We start from the raw sequence: 20,330 nt of genomic DNA, 5'->3' as shown, positions 1-20,330 counted from the left end.
CTCGACTCTTATTTCTATGAATTGCAGAGATTTGGCTTCCCTGTTTATAATTTAAAGTGTAAGAGGCACATACTTTACATTATTGGAGCAGGGAGTGTACACATTTTAACTGCGTATTATTTATGGAAAAGATTGTCATGGCTGGTCATATCAATTTGAGCCTAATCAAATTACCTCCTGTTAATAACTGCTGCTTATTAGGCCAGTAATGAACTGTCAACACTCTCACATCGTCTCTATTGTATATTCTTTCACAAGAATCTTGCTATTCTATAAATCACCCATGGAAAGTGATGTCAACAGTTGAGGACTGAATGAGACATCACCAGCACCATTTTTGGAGCTTCTAAGAAAGTAGTTAAAATGTTTGGTCCACCTCAGTTGATAGAAAAATAGGGACAGAAGAGATTGAAAGTAGCAGTCTACAAAGGAGTATGAATTTTTACTGTTCTACTATGGTTTCAAATAGATCAGTGCTTCTCAAACTTTAACGTGCTTAGGAATCACCCAAGAGCTCGTTAAACTGCAGATTCTGATTCTGTAGTGTGAGGCCTGAGATTTTGCATTTTTAACTAGTTCTCAGGTGATGCTGTTGCCAGTGGTTCTTGCACCACCTTCATCTCCAAGGAATTCTTATTTTAACATGATTGGAAGAATTAAATAATGAATTAATGAAACTGTGGTAAGACAAGTAAGAGTCTGAGATTATGCACTGCTAAAATAGTCACTGCAACAAATTCATTTAACAGATTAGATCTACTTAAGAAATTAATTTATTTATCCACTCATTCAGATATTCACATAAGCAATGTTAAGTCACTTCTTGGGAGAAAACACCCTACCCATTTGTTTGGCATCTCTTTTGCTCTGTTCCCTCTCACATAAGTTATCTCATTTGAAGACTGGAGCAGACATTGGGGGAAAAAAAGATGAGCCAGACTTGTTAGACAAATTTTTCTCTCTAGTCAAAGTGTCGATGGACATTCACAATTATTCCTAATGTTATGGCTTGTATTTTCACCCAGATACTATTCATATCTCTCCTGCTGATGTAAACGAGAACACAACTTCCCTTAGCCTCCTTACTGACTTGTCTTCATTTTTTTCCCTCACCATCACAAAGGTTTCAGTTTCCCTCTGCATGTCCTAACCACAATTATCAGAGAAGGTGATGGAACTTGCTGTGCTCATCTTTATGAGTCCTTGTAGAAAAGTCAGTAAATCTCTTTTGCTCTCTGCAGGTTGCACTTTTCAATCAAATTAATTAGTTTATTCATAGAGAAGAAAATCTTCTCTTGTCCTTACACCAGGAGTCTTCTTGTATTTCCACAGTGGGAAGTTTTGTCTTTTTCTTATTTCTCCCTCACCTCCCAACCCCCCGAAGGGTATTCTGCAGCCTAAAATGGAACAAAACCAAAATCATCTTGCCTACTCCTCTGAAGGTTTCCAACTCAAGCATGCCAACAGACATTGCCTTGCTTTAATTATTTCATTTTAATTATGCAATCAATGGCACTCAGTTCTTTCATTTTGATCTCATAAACATTGCTAAAGATTGGTAACTGACCAAGAGCAGCATATTTGTGCCAAAGTAGTTTGTGGCTAGAGATATCTTAACAAAGTTCTTTACTGTATTAGCTTTCGCTTCATCACCAATTCATGTCCATGAAGATAATCAGAATTGGAGAGGAAAGAAATTAATAAAGAAAGAATCAAATGAGAATAGAGTGAAAAATGGAGGCAGGAAATAAAGAAGCATCTACTTATGTTTTTTACTTAGATTCCTTTGCAAGGAAGATTTTTAAATGTTTCTGTAATAAAAATATAACTTCACATGTAATTTTAATCACCCTGCTTGTATTCCCCTACCCCCACAGAAAACATACACACATATCTTTTGGGGAAAAATGAGCAAGGCAATTAGAACAGGCTGGAGGAAATAAAGAGTAAAAAGTATACATAAGGCAAAGTTATACAGTATGGTTAAAATGATTAACCCATGGCTAGTCATCTTATTTATAATGATGATCAGTCTTTACATTGTGTAATAATTTTGCATTCACAATCTACTTTTTTGTACCCTGCCTTGGACAGTACCTTTTAGAGGGATGTGCCAGGCACCCAGAACTGCTGCTGTTTTATAAATCAGTAACCGAGGACCACGGAGAGAAGTACGTTGCCCAGTTCACATAAACAGGTGTTACAGAAAGTGAGACCCGAACTCTCAGATTTAGCATAAGTTAGAAATGAGAACATTTTGTTATCTCTGTATTTTTAAAAGTACTTGTTTTGTTTGATGAGTGTTAATGGTTTGTTGCATAGATAGAATTTCCTAGACACAACCTGTATAAAGGTAGCATCTGTATGTATCAGGTAAGGATGCCTATTTCCAGAGGGGAAAAAATATCTGGACTGTTAGGTGAAAAAGGAAATAAAATCAATTCAGCAGGAGTGGTTCATAAATTAATGACTGGGCTAAGATAGTAGAATATGCTCATGTATTATTACAAACACCACCTGGCACAAGACACCAGCATCTCTTACCTGGGCTACTGCACTGATCTTATAACTGTCCTGTCTTCTTCCAGTGGCATAACTGACATTTTCTTTACCTGTTTTCCCCTACTTAAAACCTTCTGGTGGCTTTTTCTTGCCCTTATGCTGGAACTCAAAGCAGTTATTTTTGACCGTGACCCTGCCATATATGATAAGACCCTTACCTATATTCCAACCCCATCTCACATCTCAGACATTTAATCTTCCCTCCTGCAACTCTCCAACCTTGCTGGTCTTTTGGTTCCTCTAACAAACCAAACTATCGGATTTCAGGGCCTTTGTAATGGTTGCTCCCTTTGCCTCAAGCGTACTTCCTCCTGATCCGCAAATGGTGGTTCCTTCTTGTCATTCAAATTTCAAATTCAATGACTCCACCCTAGAAACAACATTCCTGGATCACAAAGGTTAAAGCAGCCCCTCAAACTCTTTCTATCATATTAACTTTTAATCTCTTCAGAAAATGTATTCCTATCTGGTATTTTTGTAGTTTTTTGTTTGTTTGTTTGTTTTAACTGGATGTCAGCCTCTCTAGAGTTTCATGAGATCTGGAACCTTGCCTCTTGTGATCATTACTGTATCCCCAGTGTCTTGAAATGTATCTAATATCACGAGGCACTCAATCAATATTCATTAATATTTGTGTGTGTCTATACATATATACAGATACAGATAGTGCTACATACAAATACACACACTGTTACACAGTGTTATATACATAGTAATATATAAATCACAATGAATACATATCAAATATAAGTTGATAACTGCTGGTAGATATGTTGTTAGGTAATACTTATAATTCACAAGTGTAAATATTCATGGATTTTAGTTAGCAGTTTATCTGTATTCCCAACCATTTTTTCAATATTGTGATAATATAGCAACTTAAGAATTCTAGCGTGGCTTTCGTTATATCTTGTAGGCCTAGACAAACCTAGTATCATTCCTCTCATCACTAAATCTATACATAGGCAGGGATAATGGCTTCTGACTGGGTCTAGCCACACCCTATCTTTGGGGAAGAGAGCTGAAAGGTATGGACTAATCCATTTGTGTTTGATAGCAATCTACTAAGTCTTCCTACTCTTAAGTAATCACGTTTGGGAACAATAGGTAATGCTCCAAATTGAAGCTAATCATCATCACGGCCATGATAATAAAAACTGAACAGGTAGCAATGTATTAAAGCATTAAATACAACCTAGAATTATTATTTTTTTAAATACTGACATCATAATATTGTCATAATCAGCTTTTTGTTTCTGCTAAAAAAAGAAATCTATCAAAAGTCAGGTCCAACATACTTTGCACAATGGCTTATCTCATTTAAAATTTAATGCATGAAAACTCACAAAGTTAGTAAAAGTGGTATCTTAAGACTTACTATTATTTACAAACTCACAAGAGTTCTCTGAATTTTCTTGGCTTAAATAATACTTGGTGTATCTATATTTCAACAAATCGTCCAGACAAGGCTGTTTGCTACAAGCAGTTCCCTATTAGTGTCTCATTTTAACAATTCTATTTTTTTTAAGCAAAAGCTATGCCAGCTAAGAGGGAGGGAGCCCTTGCCTTCTTGATAATCATTCTAAAAGCCTACACACAAACCAAAGTGTCCCAAACTTCCCTAAGGGCAAACTACTTTTTGATGTCAATCTTAGCTTATGATATTGGCCATTTTAGGTTTCTCATTGTCCAGTGGAACACAGGTGAGGAAGTTACACACGTATGTATGCGTACACGGTCATCCATGTATGTGTCTATGGTGTCATCCATCATCTAATGGTACACATCACTTTAACAAAGAGACTTTTCAAATGTTATAATAACAGATTCATAGCTTAGGATTTTAATTTTTGGTTGAATTCACCTTCTCTTGCAACTCAATCTTTAAGCTGCAATTAATTAATTCTTAGTATCAATAATTAATCCCATATTGTTAGTCTTACTGAAAAAAGAGAGTGAGGAACAAAGGAGATATTTAGCCTCCAGAAGAGGATGGAGAAACAGAATGCACAAAGGCAAAGACAGTGGGGCCACTATGGGAAAGGCAGTAAAGGAGAAGCCTGCATTTTAAAGACTTACACATTTTGTCTGAGGTTGCTCTGTTTAAGTTGTACAGTTGTGCAAATGGAAATTGCAATCTGAAGAACGATGGCATATGACCACAAGTAGGAGGCTCTATATCTTATGATTTATGATGATAAATGGGTGGAGAAAACAAGTTGACCCTTGGGCATGGGGTGGGGGCAGTCTTAATAGTTATAACATGGCTATTATAATTTTCAACTCTAGGGTGAGTTGCAATTGTCAAAATGATCATGTCTGGGGAAAAAGTCAATATGCATAGACCAGTATCTCCTGGTATGGAATGTCAATATTTGTGAAAATTCTATTTTATATATACTTCATTTATTCTTTCAGAATACATGAGCTTTAAAATGTGTTTCTCCCCTCCCTATTGTCACAATACAATTTAGTACTGGAATAGCAATCCTCACAGCATATCTAATGAGTTTCTTTTGTCCTATTTTAAAGGTTTTAATCTTCATAAATAATAGCTAAGTAAACTTAAGGCACTTGGACTATTTCTTTAGCTTAATGTATTCAAATCCACAGTTGACACTTCATTTCTTTTCATTTAAAAATAAATCTATCTTGTCTCGATAAGCTCTACATGAATACTCACACCTAACAATATAAATCAAAGCAACACATCCAGAATGATGAGATCTATTTGTTGTTACCTTTATAAAAAATATGCCATTTTCAGAAATGTCTCAAAAATTCTTTTTTGATTAAGTCAATATATATTCTTAAGATAATCCACAACTATGCAAGTACTTCAAGAAGGATTTCCAAACACAGATGAGAAACTGTTCTTTCAAGAGGATTTCCATAAACATATGAGAAACTATTTAATATTTCAGGAGCTTTTCCTTCAGAAGATAAGTTTCCTGTCAACTGTACCTAATATGTGATTTTATGTGTATGATTTTCTTTGTATACTTCCATGCCTTCTATATTCACATTTTAATTTTTAGAGAAAATTTGGAAAATACTATGACAACAATTTTAGCAATCTTTACAGTATAGTTCAGCAGATAGTGGTCCTTCTCTCCATCTCCACATCAATTACATAAGTGAAAATCAACATGTAACAGACATAAAAATCTAACCAAAATGCCCCTGAACAAGAGCTGCACACTTTAGGGAAAAACTAAGACTCCAAACTTAAACAAGAAAGTGCATGAAAATAATAGTAAGATTCCAAAACTCATTATTTTTAGAAATTTAAAACAGACTTACTTGCTTTGTTTTTCCATGCTAGCTACCCTGAGGCATTCCCATCTTGAATTTAAGAGATTCATTTGTTCTTGCACTTCAGTTTCTTCATCTTCTGATAATTTCCCTGTCCCAATCAGTTGGCTTCCCAATTGGAGAACATTGCCAACTCGTCCCTGATGGGATGTCAGATCCATCATGTACCCCTGACAAGGAAAGAAGTTGATAAAAGTTGACGCTCTAAGGAAATCATTATGGTTTTGATTGTTTTTTGCAGTTTTAAATTTGTAGCCCATTCTATATTCCCAATAAAAGTATTTTAATTTTTTCTTTAAGAAAACCCAATACTGTGTTTACTACAAATAGAGGAAAATTATTAGCTTAGGTCATCTTCTGCAGAAGCAGACCCTGAGAAAAGGACTTGTGTGCAAGTGACTTGTTAAGGAAGAGATCCCAGGTGTGTCACCTCATGAAAGATCTCCCACTGGGGGTAGTTCCGCCTGATACCCCATAGGTACTCTGGAGTGTAAGTTCTATCTCAACATTAACCTTAACCCAAGAGAAGGGAGCTGGGCTTTCATATGCCTGTATGAGTCACTGGCAAAATCAAATCTCAGCACCTTCAAGTGTTTTTCTCCAAAGGAGAACTTCCAAAGCTGGCTATTGGAATCCCAAACACATAACATTTATTTTGCCTCCATCTCAAAAGAAACACTAAATTACCAAAACACAAGCATCTTGCAGCGTAACTGAGCAAAAAGGAGACATTATAAGTCATGAGCTTTGTTGCATCAATGTTTTCCTTTACCTCATGAGTGTGAAATTGTTCTTTCACTTCTTCTACATCATTAGAAATCTCTCCCTGTGCCTGCAATGTGTCCTCAGCTGAAAGAAGCCATGAGAGTACTTCTTCTAAAGCTGTTTGGTATCTGTCCAGGTTGACTTCTGTCTCCATCAATGAACTGCCAAATGACTTGTCCTCAGGAGCTTCCAAACGCTGAACAATAAAACAAACTGGGTGTTATACAATTAGTATCTTTGCAGACTGTTTCAGTACATTAAATGATAAATTGAATGAAATATTTAAAATGCTAGAAATGTCCACTTGCATTATCAGAGACACGAACAGCAGACACATGATAACAAGCCTGCATTTTTAACATCCTCACAAACAGACACAAATTCTCAAATGGCAGTTGGAATCCACTTCAAATGATTATTTTACTAAAGCTCTTCTGGATTACTACAAGTAGTGAATTCGTACATCATCTCTCCTAGTACTTTTCTTTGTTTTTTTTTGGTGGGGGGAGATAATTAGGTTTGTTTATTTATTTGTTTATTTTTAATGGAGGTACTGGGGACTGAACCCAGGACCTCGAGCATGATAAGCATGCGCTCTATCACTGAGCTATACCCTCCCCCTCCTTAGTATGTAAATGTCTTGAATTTTCATCCACAGGTAAACTTTTCCAGTTCGGATTTTCAATCCTTTACATATACATTGCTGGTATTATATTTATATAATTTTTGCAATGACAATGACAATTTTTGCAATGATACTTCCCCAGGGCCCCTAATGAAATATTTCTAAAAATTTACAGACCAAAAAAATTATCAGTATGAAAATGAGGGGGGGGAGGTAAAATTTAAAAAGAAATACCTCATTCACACATCTGAAATTTCTAATGGTATAATGACTTCCATGAATTAAGTGTTTATCTCCAGAAGGCCATGGTTTAAGTAATAAGACATCACCTTACGAAAATAAAAAATATGAAGTATTTGCTATTGAATTTATTTAGCAGGATGTTAAGTGAGATTCCCAGCATTTATCTTGTACTTTCTTCTGGGGCCCTAAAGCTGAGAACAATGGTTCCAAAGTGTTCATAATTCTAAAAAGAAGATCAAGGCTACCTATGAAAGAATTGCTAATAGGGGACCACAAAACTGTCCCACCACCCTTAATCCAATGCCTAGTTCAAAGGTGTGTAAGAGGAAGCAAGGAGGTTGACTGGAGCATTCTGGTGAGGAAGGATTCCTGTGGAGTGCTACATGTGTCCGTATCTTCCCCGACCTCAAGTCAAGTAATGGAGACCTCAAGAAAATCATGTCTAGAGCAGAGGGTAGTTTCCAAGATGGAATACTGACCTCTAAATCTGTCTGTGTGTTTACAGACATTCAGAAGCTATGGGACCAGTACTACTAAGTGATAAGAGAGAGCTCTTGGGATAACCTGTGTGTCTGCTGCTTTAGCCTTAGGGCAATTATCAATAGTAAGAATTTGAACAAACAAGAAAATCTACAGAATTTTTTTTTCTTAGGTCATGTGCACTCATGGTAGGTTGCTGGGCTTTAAAATTCCTGAGAAGGACCAAACTCAAGAGGGCTTCCTGCTGGGATAAGGCACACAGGCAAACTGTTGAAGTAGTTAGAGCAAAAATATTGGAGAAATATTTGGAGGGAAATTTTCTGTATAACCTAAACATAGTAAGTAAGCACTGGACCCTAACAAACAGGATTTTGCAAAGGAAACAAAAGGCATTGTAGAACAACCAGAAGCTACTTGGAGGGTTTCACGATCCTGTCTAGAGAAAAATCTATCCTTTTGATGATTCTTCCCTGGCATGTCTGCTTTTAATTTCCAGTCCCCAGCAATTCTGGGCCTTATCCCACTGAGCTGCCTATACCAACTTAATGGTGCTCTTCTGATAAATGTTCTAATCTTGAAATTTTAATATTATATATTTCTTTAACTATTAAATCCTTTAAGATGAAAAAGTACAGTGACAGTCTTTGGTGTAATATTTTCATCAAATGATGCATTCTTCACCTGTCTCTAGAGAAGTGGCAGAAATAGGTCATCCTTATAAGTGAAAATCACCCAACTCCAGTATCTCCAACAGAGAATAAGTGTCCCAAGAGAGCTAGTTGCATGGACCCTCCCCAAGGTCAAAGCAAGTTCTGCAGGTCTTAGGGGTCACAACAAGTTCCATGCTATAGCCCTTCTCTCTACCTGTAAATACTATACATAGTAAATATCAAAGTCATTATTCACAGGAAAAAAAGTCACCAAAAGCTAGCCTGGGAGATGCATGTAGACAGAACCAGCTTCATGGTTAGGCAACATGAGCATCTGTATGGTGCCCAAGGTTAAGGAAGACCCCCTGCTTGTTTTATCTGCTTCTTGACATTTACGTCTTAAAATTCTTATTAATTTTATCTTGGAACTTGGGTTTTGTAAGTGAAGTCCAATGGCACGATGGAGTATGACCATGAACAGAGTAGGTAAGTACAATATGTGTGTCTGCTCCATTTGCATACAGTGTTTCTGGTGTCCCATAAGCCTATAATTCTGGTAGACCCATCAAATGTGAGAGTTGAGCAGACTCAAAGTGAGCACCAGGTAAGTATGTTTAGGATTGAGTGCCTGAGGGCACTGCACTGACAACCCCAGAAAGTTGTGCTTTCTGTTGGAATCAGCACTTGCTTCCGATGGAGAAATCAGGCAATCCTAAGAAAACACAAATAACCAAAGAACCCTATCATATTCTTCCTTACGCGTATTGCTTGCCTATATTAGCCAACCATTAATAGTGAAATTGATAATACAGAAACAAAGGAAAAGACAGGGCAAGATGGTTCCTTTCTTTTCAATCCTTCCTTACTCATCAGTAAGCTTAAGGTAGAGAATATCAATAGAAAGTGAACCTATCAAGAAGTGAAATAAAAGACGGCTGAGTTAGTTGTATGATGTTACCACGTTAAGGATGAAATACATATGTATGCACAAGCTACGAAATACAAATTGTGCAATGGTGGTGATTCTGCTTGAGTTAAACGATCTTATATTTGCATTTACAACTGCAACTGCACAATATAACGAAAAGCAGTAAAACTCAAGCTAATACTTTAAAATTTTAATTTTCTTTATTCAGTACGATGTTAAAAAGCAAATAAAAAACACCATGACAAGTTGAGAAAATGACCATAGAATAAAGGAAACAGCTTTATATTTTAGTAATTTTAACAGCACTTTCCTTTCTGCTTTTTGAACAAGAGGCTCTATATTTAATTTTTCACTGGGCTGTGTACAGGTGGGAAAAAAAAGTACAATCCAATCTTGGATATTTTGCCTTGTCTGGGTTGTAGGTGAGAAAAGATGGGAGCTTTATTGTATACAGTAGAATGTGGTTATAAAACCAGGGGCTTTATAGGGGAAAACAGTCGGTGTCTGAAACGTGACTTGGACCTGAGGTCTTGTGTCACCCTGGGAAAAGGTACTTAGCCCCATCCTTAGCCTTAGCTTCCTCTTATGTAAAATGAGAACAGGAGTACTTTGCTAAGATTGCAGTAAGAATTAAAGGAGAGTATATAAAGTGTTTGGCAGAATGCCTAAACTTGTGTAAGAACCCAATAAAGTAGGTGACAGCTATAATTATTATTAGATTCTTAAATACATAAGAACCATTTTGAGACACAACCTACTCCAAGGTTACGTTCTTAAGTCACTGTCCAGATTTCAAGAGCCAGGTAATTTCTGCAGAAAAAATGACTGGTGAAACTTCTACAAGCAAACATCAATTAAATCAAACCTTTCTGGAACTGGAACTTCAATCCAGCTACTATTTAAAAGTTCTAAAAATTATTAACAATCTTGAGTTCAAATAATCTCCTGCAAATGATAAATTGTAAACAACACTATTACTCAAGTAATACAGCACTATTTTTTACCATTGTACAATTTGGATTAAAAAAGTAAATACTTCATGATTTACTACTATTTACAGAGGGTTGAATTTTTAGGAAAAAAAAATTTAAAAGGCAAATCTTTATACTCAAGGACATGATGTCTAGTATTCATAAATTCTGAATCTAAAAGTTTTGTCTGAGAATGTCCAGAAAACAAATACTTTGCAAAGACAGACCTATTAAAACTAAACTCAGACATGAATAAGCTTGTGTAAAATTACATAAATAACTCAATTAATCATTATTTACATCCAAAAATCAATTACATATATATATATGTGTGTGTGTGTGTGTTTGTGTGTATTATGGTCAAAATTATCAGCTGTGATCTGAATAATTCTTTCTTTCTCTAGACCACTTTTTTTTCGTATTTGTCAGTCATGATTTATCAGCAATTCATGAAATTATTTTAGTGGGTCATGATCAGGAACATTTACTAGGTCATTATTAGGAATATTCTATTTAAAAGTAAACAGAATAAAAATACCAGTCTGTATCATTTATATTAAGTACTAAATTGTTTTGTGAATTTTTGTTTCAGATATGCATATATATATGTATGTCTATGTATAAATGTACATATTTTGGGGCAAGATGAAAAAATTTTTTTTTCTATAGCTCATGGGACAAAACTGGAAATGGTTCTAGAATTTCAGTGCAGGCAAACCCATAAAAGAATAAATTTGCTTGAATTACACATTTGCACATTTTCAGTAAAACCCTTGGAACAACACATACTCTTTATAAATCCATCTGTAAAAGAGAACTTGGAAATAAAACAAATATACACTGAGAGGCTTATGCTTGTGGTTTTAGTTTCCCAAAATATATATTCATTGTCACAGTATTACATATTTCACCTAAACTTGTGGCTAGTTCATACATATTATGACATTAAAGGGAATTTTCTAGGAAATTTGATCTTTGCTTTTTACAAGAAAAGAACTATGCATAAGAAAGAGATACTAGTCATTTCATGAATGGAGATGCCAGTACTGGAACTAATTTTTTTTCCTACGCTTCATTCTTATTTTAATTTCTGTCTTTATCATAGTAGTTTATGTTTCTCTGCAGTACATTGGGCAAATAATGATTCAGATGAGAGGCGTAACAATGGATGGATGAAACAATTCTGGTTGTTTTCAAAATTAAGAACACTAAAATTTATTCAACGTTATCCATGTTCTTCAGAGGCTTAATTATTACCCGTTTGCACAAAGAATTACTAGACATCATCACCTATGTTCCTTAAAGCTGTTGCTAACGCATAAAGGTGAAGGAGTAGAGAGGGGAAAAGTCAAGGAATGAGGGAAGATAAATGAGTCTGTGTGTTAGTTCGGCAATGTCCAGGACAAATGTCTGGAAACTTATTTCTAGTAGCAGAAATTATAATAAAACAGAGTGTTAGCCTTCACACTACTCCCTACATTAGTATTTTTTTTAAACCCATTTGACTATTTATCAGATCTTGGGTAAGCTATTTAACCTCTCTGTGTCTCAGTTTCCCCATCTGTAAAACACAAAGAAAATAAAAATAAATCTCCACAGGATTGTTGAAAAGATTATAAGTGATGATGCATATAAAATGCTAAGCGCATTCTAGTTTACAACAAATGCTCTGCAATGCTTGTATTTGGGGACCAATGTTCATTGAAATGGCAAGCGATTTTTATGAGCAAACACAGTTGAATGAGCTGTGTGTATTTTTAGAAGCATGATTTTGGCAATTCAAACTGAGATAAGTCATCAAATGGCAACATATAGGTAGTGAAAGCAGCAATCCAGCAAATCACAAAGCTCTTAGAAAAATAGCTGGGACGTTTCCAGAGGGCACAATCTATCACTGAGTAGTTTTATATTTCTGTTGAAACTGATCTATTCTGGCAACTTCTCCAAATTCAACCTTAGAATGTGATACGAGTTTTAACCTGGATAAAAACAGTTTTATTGTTCTTGAATGTATAAATGTTTCAAGAACATTTGAAATGTTATCACTTAGCTCCTTTAAATGTGCCATACTTCTTTTTTATAGCATCTAAGTCAATGCATGGATGGTGAAATTTTTGGTGTATTCTATAATCTTTTTATCCTTCAGTGAAAGATTATTTGAAAGCTAAAGGATTACAGAGGGATAACCAAGTGGTTCTTTTACTAAATAACAAAAGAACAGTTCAGAGGAACCAGGATTAGTATCTGGAAATATTCTTGCCACATTTCCACTGCATTTCTTCTGAGATACAACATGTAAACCAGGGTATTATTCAAAGTGTGAAAAATGATTACAGAAGTGATTTACGAGAAATTAATCCATCATGCAACACTGTACATGACATTCAATCTAATGATACCATTCAATGAGTAATTTTTAATACTGCTTGTGCCTGAAATTCAGTTTAAAGTTAAGCCCTGATGAGAATTTAGGAAAAATTATGGCCTGCTATTATGGCAATATTAAAACAACAATCACAACAACAACAACTACATCTACAATAGCAGTAACAACAGCTGCCATTATTTACTGGGCACTTAGTGTCAGTCAACTTGCTAAGCACTTAATGTGCACTATATCATTTTTCACAACAGGTCAGGATGACAGAGAAGAGTAGGGTGAGGAAATGGGAGCAGAAAAATTAAATAACATGCCAGAGGCCACAACGGTAATTGGCTCATTTGCTATTTAAAACCAGGGTGTTTGGATTCTAAAACGCACATCTTTACCACAATTTGATAATTCTCTGCTAATGAAGAAAAAAGGATTCAGAATCTATCAAATAACACCTTCACAAAATATCCTAACTTTATAAAAATTAAATAAAAATGTATTTGTAACTGTAGTGATGGACATTAACAAGACTTATTGTGATGATCATTTGGCAATATACACATAAATCAAATATACCTTGTACAACTAAAACTAATGTTATATGTTAGTTATATCTCAGAAAATAAATGAAAATAAGTAAAATTTATTAGGGGAAGTTATATCCCAGGTTCATTAAAAAGAAATCACTGAGCTAATGTTCTAACCCAAATCTCTTTAGCCACCTGGGGAGGATTTTAATTTCAAATAGTAACTGTATTACAAGCTATCCTATGCCAGTTATATAAGATGGGTCCAATTAAAGAAAGCTAAAAGGAGGTTGATAAGATGACCAAAGCCATTTCCATTCAGATCACAGTTGAGCTGACCAAATTTGCCTTTTAAAAAATTAGTTTTTTTTTCTTTTCTTCATTTCTACAAGTTCAGAGTCAAGAGTATTGATACCTAGACCCCATTATGTTCTTAAATCAGACATCAAATAGAAAGTTCAAAACGGTGCTTGCAAGACACAGATACCAATATCACAGTGAAGAAGGGGACAACAGAAAGGTGGCCATGTGACAAAGCCCAGGTGGTGAAACAAACTCTCTTTTATAAGGCAGGGGAAGCTGAGCAAGAAATAAAGCTAACATCAATATTTTCTAAAGGAAGGCATATGCCCACCACTGTTGGAACTCTATACCTTCTCCAATTCCTATCACTTATCTTTGATTTTTAGTATCAACAAAGTTGATGTTACATTCTTCACTACTAGAGACTATCTCACATAAATGCTATTCTGTGCTTAGTATATCCTGCTTAAGAAGGGAAAGTGTATCACCTGTACACATATGTGTTATGTGTGTGTGTGTATTTACATTTAAAAAAATTCATCCAAAAGCCTATTAAACAAAAGGTTCTGGAATCAAAAGTGTTCATCTTGATACCCAGAAAAAACTAGCCACTGCAAAGACTGCTGGCCCTTCAATATCTGTCCTCCTCCATTTCTTTGATAGGAGCAGACAGTTTTGGTGACTATTTGGCTATTCACAATATAAACTACAGTTCCCTGCCTTCCTTGCAGTTAGGTGTGGCATGTGACCAAATATTGGCCAGAGAGATAGGTGTGTGCAACTTCTTTGTCAAGACCTAAGAACAGATAGGCTCTCCTCTTTGTCCTTTCCTCCTTCTCACAGGCTGGGATACATACATGGTGGTGAGCTAGCCCTGATTGGGGCGGGGGGGGGGGGGGAGGCAGATCCCAGAGGATGACAGAGCAACAAGGCCAAAGGACCTTGGTCACCAGATAAGCAGAGTTCTCCTGTGAGGCCTGAATCACCCACATGTGGACAGTTAAGATAAATAATTCTAAAAGAGAAAAAACTTGTTTTTTAGATAATCTATCACTAAATTTTGTCTTTGCTACTATCACAAAACCTATAGCCCATCTAATACACTAGCATGCCCTAAGTTTCTGGGATGTGAGACTTTACTATAAAGATATACATGTTTCTAAGAGCTAATATGTGATTTTAAAATAAACTTTCTACCATAAAATCCTGCATCTACCTGATAATATACCCTCTCTCTCTAAAACATGCTTTCAATGAAGGCAATAGTTCATTTTTCTTCATCATTTCTCAATCCATGTACCTTTATTTTTTCCAGTTTAGTGAGATATAATTGACATAAATCTGTAAGTTTAAAGTGCGTAGTCTGTTGATTTGATACACTTCTATATTGTAATATAATTACTATTACAGCTTTAGCTAACACCTTCATCATGTCAAATAATTACCAAGTCTTTTTGGTGGTAAAAATATTTAAGATCTACCACTCTCTTAGCAACTTTCAAGTATAGAATACATCATGTACCTTTAGCTATTACACCAGCCTTTATGTTCCACGAAGGCAGGGACCCCACTCCCATGCGTAATAGATAATACAGCACAAAGATAACTAATAAAGATTCATTGAATTAAATTTTGGGGGGTATCTAACTTGTATTTATCATTAAAACTCATTTGTTCTTCTAATTTATAATCTCATATAAAATATGTTTTAACAAATAATCATGTCCTAAAAAACAAGAGCATCATGGTGCAAAATATCCATGATTGGAAATATGTACTTCTTCCCAATATTCTCTTTGATAATTTGTGTGTGTGTTTTTTAATTCCTTTTCTGTCTCTAATTTGTCTAATTCAACTCTTGCATATCACTGGGCATACATTTACTTTTTAAGTTATGCTATCTTTTATTCCTTATTTCCTCTTTTCTTAACCTCCTCTTAGTAATTTTTGCCTTGTGTATTATTATTCACAAAGTAATAAAACCCTTCCTATAAAATCATAAAGGATATAAAAGAAGTAGCCATTGCCATGACAAACTCTCCTAAACCAATGGAAATTTAGAAATAAAATAATAAAATATTTAATTAGATAACAAAATACCTAACATAGAAGATATCCTTTTTTAAATTAATAGAGTTCACAGTAAGATTTTTGATAAATATCAATAAACAACTATGTGAAACAACTTTATCCAAAATTCATTTGGTAGTGCATAAAGGCTTTCCAGTTTAGTTATTTCTTTGTACCCATTATCTCATAAAATTCTCACAGAACTCTAGAAGAGGAGCCCGTTTCCCAGATGAGGAAGCTGAGTTCACACTAAGAGTGCTGGAGGAGAAATCAGACCCCCAGTAAACCTATATTTCTTCTTGTCATTCTGAAGGGCTGAAGGAACAGTATGAGAGCCACAGATTCCTGAGAAGGCAGATGAACATAATAACTCTGTAATATTTATGATATGTTTCAATAATTTTAGAAGTCAATATTTGGTTGGAATTCATACAAGTTGAGAATTCAAACAATCGGGGATTTTCTAAAAGTAATTTTAAAGTAAGACAGTTAAAAAATGTCTGAGAAGACCAAATCAATTCCTAACTCTAACAATCCTACCTACTTTCCAATAGACCTAATGCAAATATAGCAAGTCTTACTTATTCTAATCAATCTTTTATAAGTATCTAAAACAAATATGACTCACTGGATGATACTTATACAATTAAAAGAATTTCCAAATATATTGCTTTAGTCAAACTGTTTTTAACTTGAATGAAATCTTTCAAAATGAGCTCATTATTTTCTAAGTTTGTATATACTTTTTATATATAAATCATCTAAAATTTATGTTATAAATAATATCCCAACATGACTGTAGTCTATATAGAGTTTGCTATAACACAGAAAAACAGCCCAAAAGTGAGCTATGAAGGAAAACTAGTCATTTATGTATTTCCACGCATCCATTTAAAATGTTCTGCTCTAGCTCATATAGCATCATTTATAGTATTATTCTTAGTCATTTACTCATCTATTCAACAAGTCTATACTTCACTAAATTTGAAGTTAGACTCCCCTCAAATATACAAACTTATCTACAGCTCTATTAATCCTAGCCTCCTCATTTCACATTTAAATGGAGAATTTTACTATTCCTATTATGTAATCCAAGGATCCTTGAACTTTACACTTTTTCTGTAAAGAGCCCCAGAGTGAATACCTTGAGCTGTGGCGCCCACGGCAGGCCAGCTGCACCTACAAAAAGCAGCCCCAGACAATAAGAGAGTGAACTAGCATGGAGGTGTTCTGGTCAAATGTTCTCTACAGAAGACAGGTGGCAGACTGATTTGGACCCTCAGCCTGTAGTTGCCATCGCCTGATAATCCTTTTCCTTCTCATATTTAATCTCATTCCTTTTCACAGACTCAAGAATTTCCCACTGTTTATCATCCCTTCTCTCTCCAACCTCTCCCCCTCAAACTGAACCTACTGTGTTGCCCTCTTACTTACTCTGTCACACATCCAAGTCAGCCTTCTCTACAATCTCACTGCCCTCCCTTGCCCCACTCCCACCTCATATGTAGCAATGTCTCAAAGGTCTCATGGTGCACAAAACCAATGCCTGCCCTCCAGGAACTTCGATTCTGTCTCACTTCTGAGGAAGAAAAACCTGAGTTCAAATTCCTGAGCCTCTGGAATTTATAAACAATCTGTGCATGACAAAGATATTTAATCTCAAACTCCTGAAAAGCCTGAAAATAGCTATGATTATATTAACATAGAGGGAGCTTGTAAGGCTTACAGATAAGATACAAAAAGTTTACATTAACTTGCGGCATCACCCCTTCCCATTCAATCTTTATAAAATTATTCCCATTGCCTCATTGTTCTTACTTAGTACAACACGGAATTAGCACGTAAGAAGCAACATCAACAAAGGGGAGTTTGCTTCTATTTAGATTCTAGGTTGTAAAAATAGTCAACTAAATTGACATGTTTTTGCTAAATAGGTAATTTCCTCAGAAATAGTGGTTCTCTCCACTTCCTTCAGGTACACCAGCTACTTGGATTATCCTATCATTTTTTTATACATATCATTAAATTCTTTGGGTTTTCTCTTCAGTTTACATGCTCTCATCTCCTTTCCTTGCTCCTAGAAGTGTGGCGTGGTACGGTGCATCCTTCAGCAAAACCCTCAGAGGGGACTAAATATAAGCTCCATGGGTATAGAGGTTTGTTTGTTTTTTGGATTTACAATGTTGTATTAGTTTCTGGTGTATAGTAGGCTGGTACAAACTACTAGATAAACAACAAGGTCCTATTGTATAGTACAGGGAACTATATTCAGTGGCTTACTGTAACGTGTAATGAAAAAGACTATGAAAAAGAATATGCACGTGGGTATAGAGTTTTGTTTATTTTGTTCACTACAGTGTCTGACAAATCGAAGAACATAATAGATTGTTGTTCAATAAAGTAGTTAATCTCCTAGTACATGCCACGTAATAATTTTCCATAGTAGTTTATATTCATATTAGGACATTTTTCCCTAGGTGAATTAGACAGAAGTTACTGCATCTTTTCATCTCAGAGCAAGGAGAAAAAATAAAACACCTCACTTGTGTTTATAGCACCTGCTGCCTTAGTGTACTGTTTGTCTCCCTATTCTCTTCAAGGAAAGAGATCCTTTGTTTAAGGCCTTAAGGGCTTGACATTTATAAGGAAAATGCAAATAATATCAAGCATGGGAAGACTCTGCTAAATTTCATTATCAGCTGAAATTCTGCCCTCTGCCTCAAGCCAAGTAATAAAAGACCAGAGCAATCCTCGGCTTTGTTGGTGCAGGTAGATTAGAAGGTACATGGAGTCAGATGAAGGCAACAGGCTGTTCTATTTTATCACTGGCTCCTAACAAGCGTGCACATGCTTCAACGTTTATGCTTCAGGGTCTCATTGACAATTAAAAGCCCTTAATCTTAAGATTTAGAGAACTGAGAAGAGTGTATAAGGGTTCATTGCATTTGATAAAAATGAAAGGTGTGAAACTTTTGGACAAGTTTCTATCTCCTGTTGTACTAACACTTCTTTCACATTTTGAAGGAGAAGACTCAAAAGTCAGGGTGGTTACAATCTAGGAGGAATCACTCCTGATTTAGGGAACATACTGTAAAAGGATTCAAGTGTATATATGTATGTATTATAAAATGAGGCAATGGAAAACATGAGTAGGAATGCAAAAGACAGCCCCAAGTGAGACTGAGATAGAAAATTCATATCATAAAGACATATGTGTGTATTATTAGTTTAAAAAACCCTTTTATTATTATTGAAATGACTTGCTCTTTTATCTTCAACAATTTGGTTGAAAGCTGCCCAGCAAGCAATATCCTTGATAATTTATTTCACATTCACCGCTTCTTTTTCATTCCTAGTGACATCACCCTAACCCACTGGTTCTCAACCAGGAGCTATTTTGCCCTCTTGGGGACATGTGGCATTATCTGCAGGCAGTTCTGGTTCTCTCTGCTGGGGGTGGAGGGTGCTTCCGATGTCTAGGACACCTAGTGGGTAGCAGCCAGGAGTGCTGCTAAACATTCGACAACACAGAGCTCAGCAGCAGCACAAGTACTACCACCACCCAGTGCCCCTCCACAAAAAATGAGCAGCCCCTAGATGTCAGAAGTGACACTGCGAAGCCATGCACTAAAACAACCCAAAAACGACACTGATGAAATGCTCCCCAAATTGATTCCATCTCCTCTATCTTTTGCTTACTTCAATCCAACTTGAGAACAGTTGTCATGTTTATATTATGTTACTCTTACGTGCAATAAACTTCACTGATTTCACTCTTAGAATAAAGTCCCAAATTCATAAATAATCTCAGATGTTTTCCTCCATTCTCTCTTATGGCTTCAGAAACCTATAAGTCATCAATTTTCATGTTTTACCTTCCTACTTGTTTATTTTTCCTGCTACCAAAATATTAAAAAAAAAAAAACAACCACTTTTCCAAACACATTTAAATCATAGTCTCCTTTAAGTTTCAGCTCAAATCTCATCTCCTGTATGACTTTTCCTGAACTTTACAATAATGCTCTTCAATTTTGCAAATGTTCCTCTTTATCAAAACAGTATTTGTGAATGCATATTCCATTCCACTTTTTAAAATCACCTCATTCCCCCTCCATTTTGAGAAATAATTCAACTTAAATGCCCTATTCACTTTGCACCCAACTAGATCAGGACAGTAAAAAATTTTAGCTACAAAATTTAATCTTCTATTATCTAAATCAGGCTTTGTTGCAGTATAAAATGAAAACATTATTATAATTATCATGTGGATTCAAAACCTCACTAAAGTACTAAAAGTGTTTCATTTATATTTTCAACTAACTAAAATTTTTTCCTTTCAATTTTTTGTGTGCAGATGTGAAAGATTTCATAATTGACACATCTATGGTGGGAATATTGCCAAATATCCATGTTTGAAATGTACTCTCCACAGCACAGATTTCCTATAAAATGTGGTTCCTTTCTTAATCATTGTTAATTAGCACAGACATTTACCTTGAAATGAGAGATCAAGTGTT

General features: G+C 35.3%; 1 protein-coding gene across 9 annotated transcripts in view; it reads right to left on the bottom strand.

Annotated features, from left to right (window-relative positions):
• DMD (dystrophin) overlaps positions 1–20,330 on the bottom strand; it is a 1,947,932-nt gene that overhangs the window by 1,323,242 nt on the left and 604,360 nt on the right. For all 9 annotated transcript variants that reach the window (XM_064483309.1, XM_031445593.2, XM_064483311.1 and 6 more), the window contains 2 exons: positions 6,650–6,838; positions 5,866–6,047 (listed from right to left, as the gene is read on the bottom strand). In XM_064483309.1, coding sequence (XP_064339379.1) covers positions 5,866–6,047; positions 6,650–6,838 — 371 coding nt within the window. The remainder of the gene's footprint in view (positions 1–5,865; positions 6,048–6,649; positions 6,839–20,330) is intronic.

Source organism: Camelus dromedarius, chromosome X (assembly GCF_036321535.1).
Source record: "Camelus dromedarius isolate mCamDro1 chromosome X, mCamDro1.pat, whole genome shotgun sequence".
Taxonomy (NCBI): domain Eukaryota; kingdom Metazoa; phylum Chordata; class Mammalia; order Artiodactyla; family Camelidae; genus Camelus; species Camelus dromedarius.
This window is presented reverse-complemented; position numbering and strand designations above follow the sequence as displayed.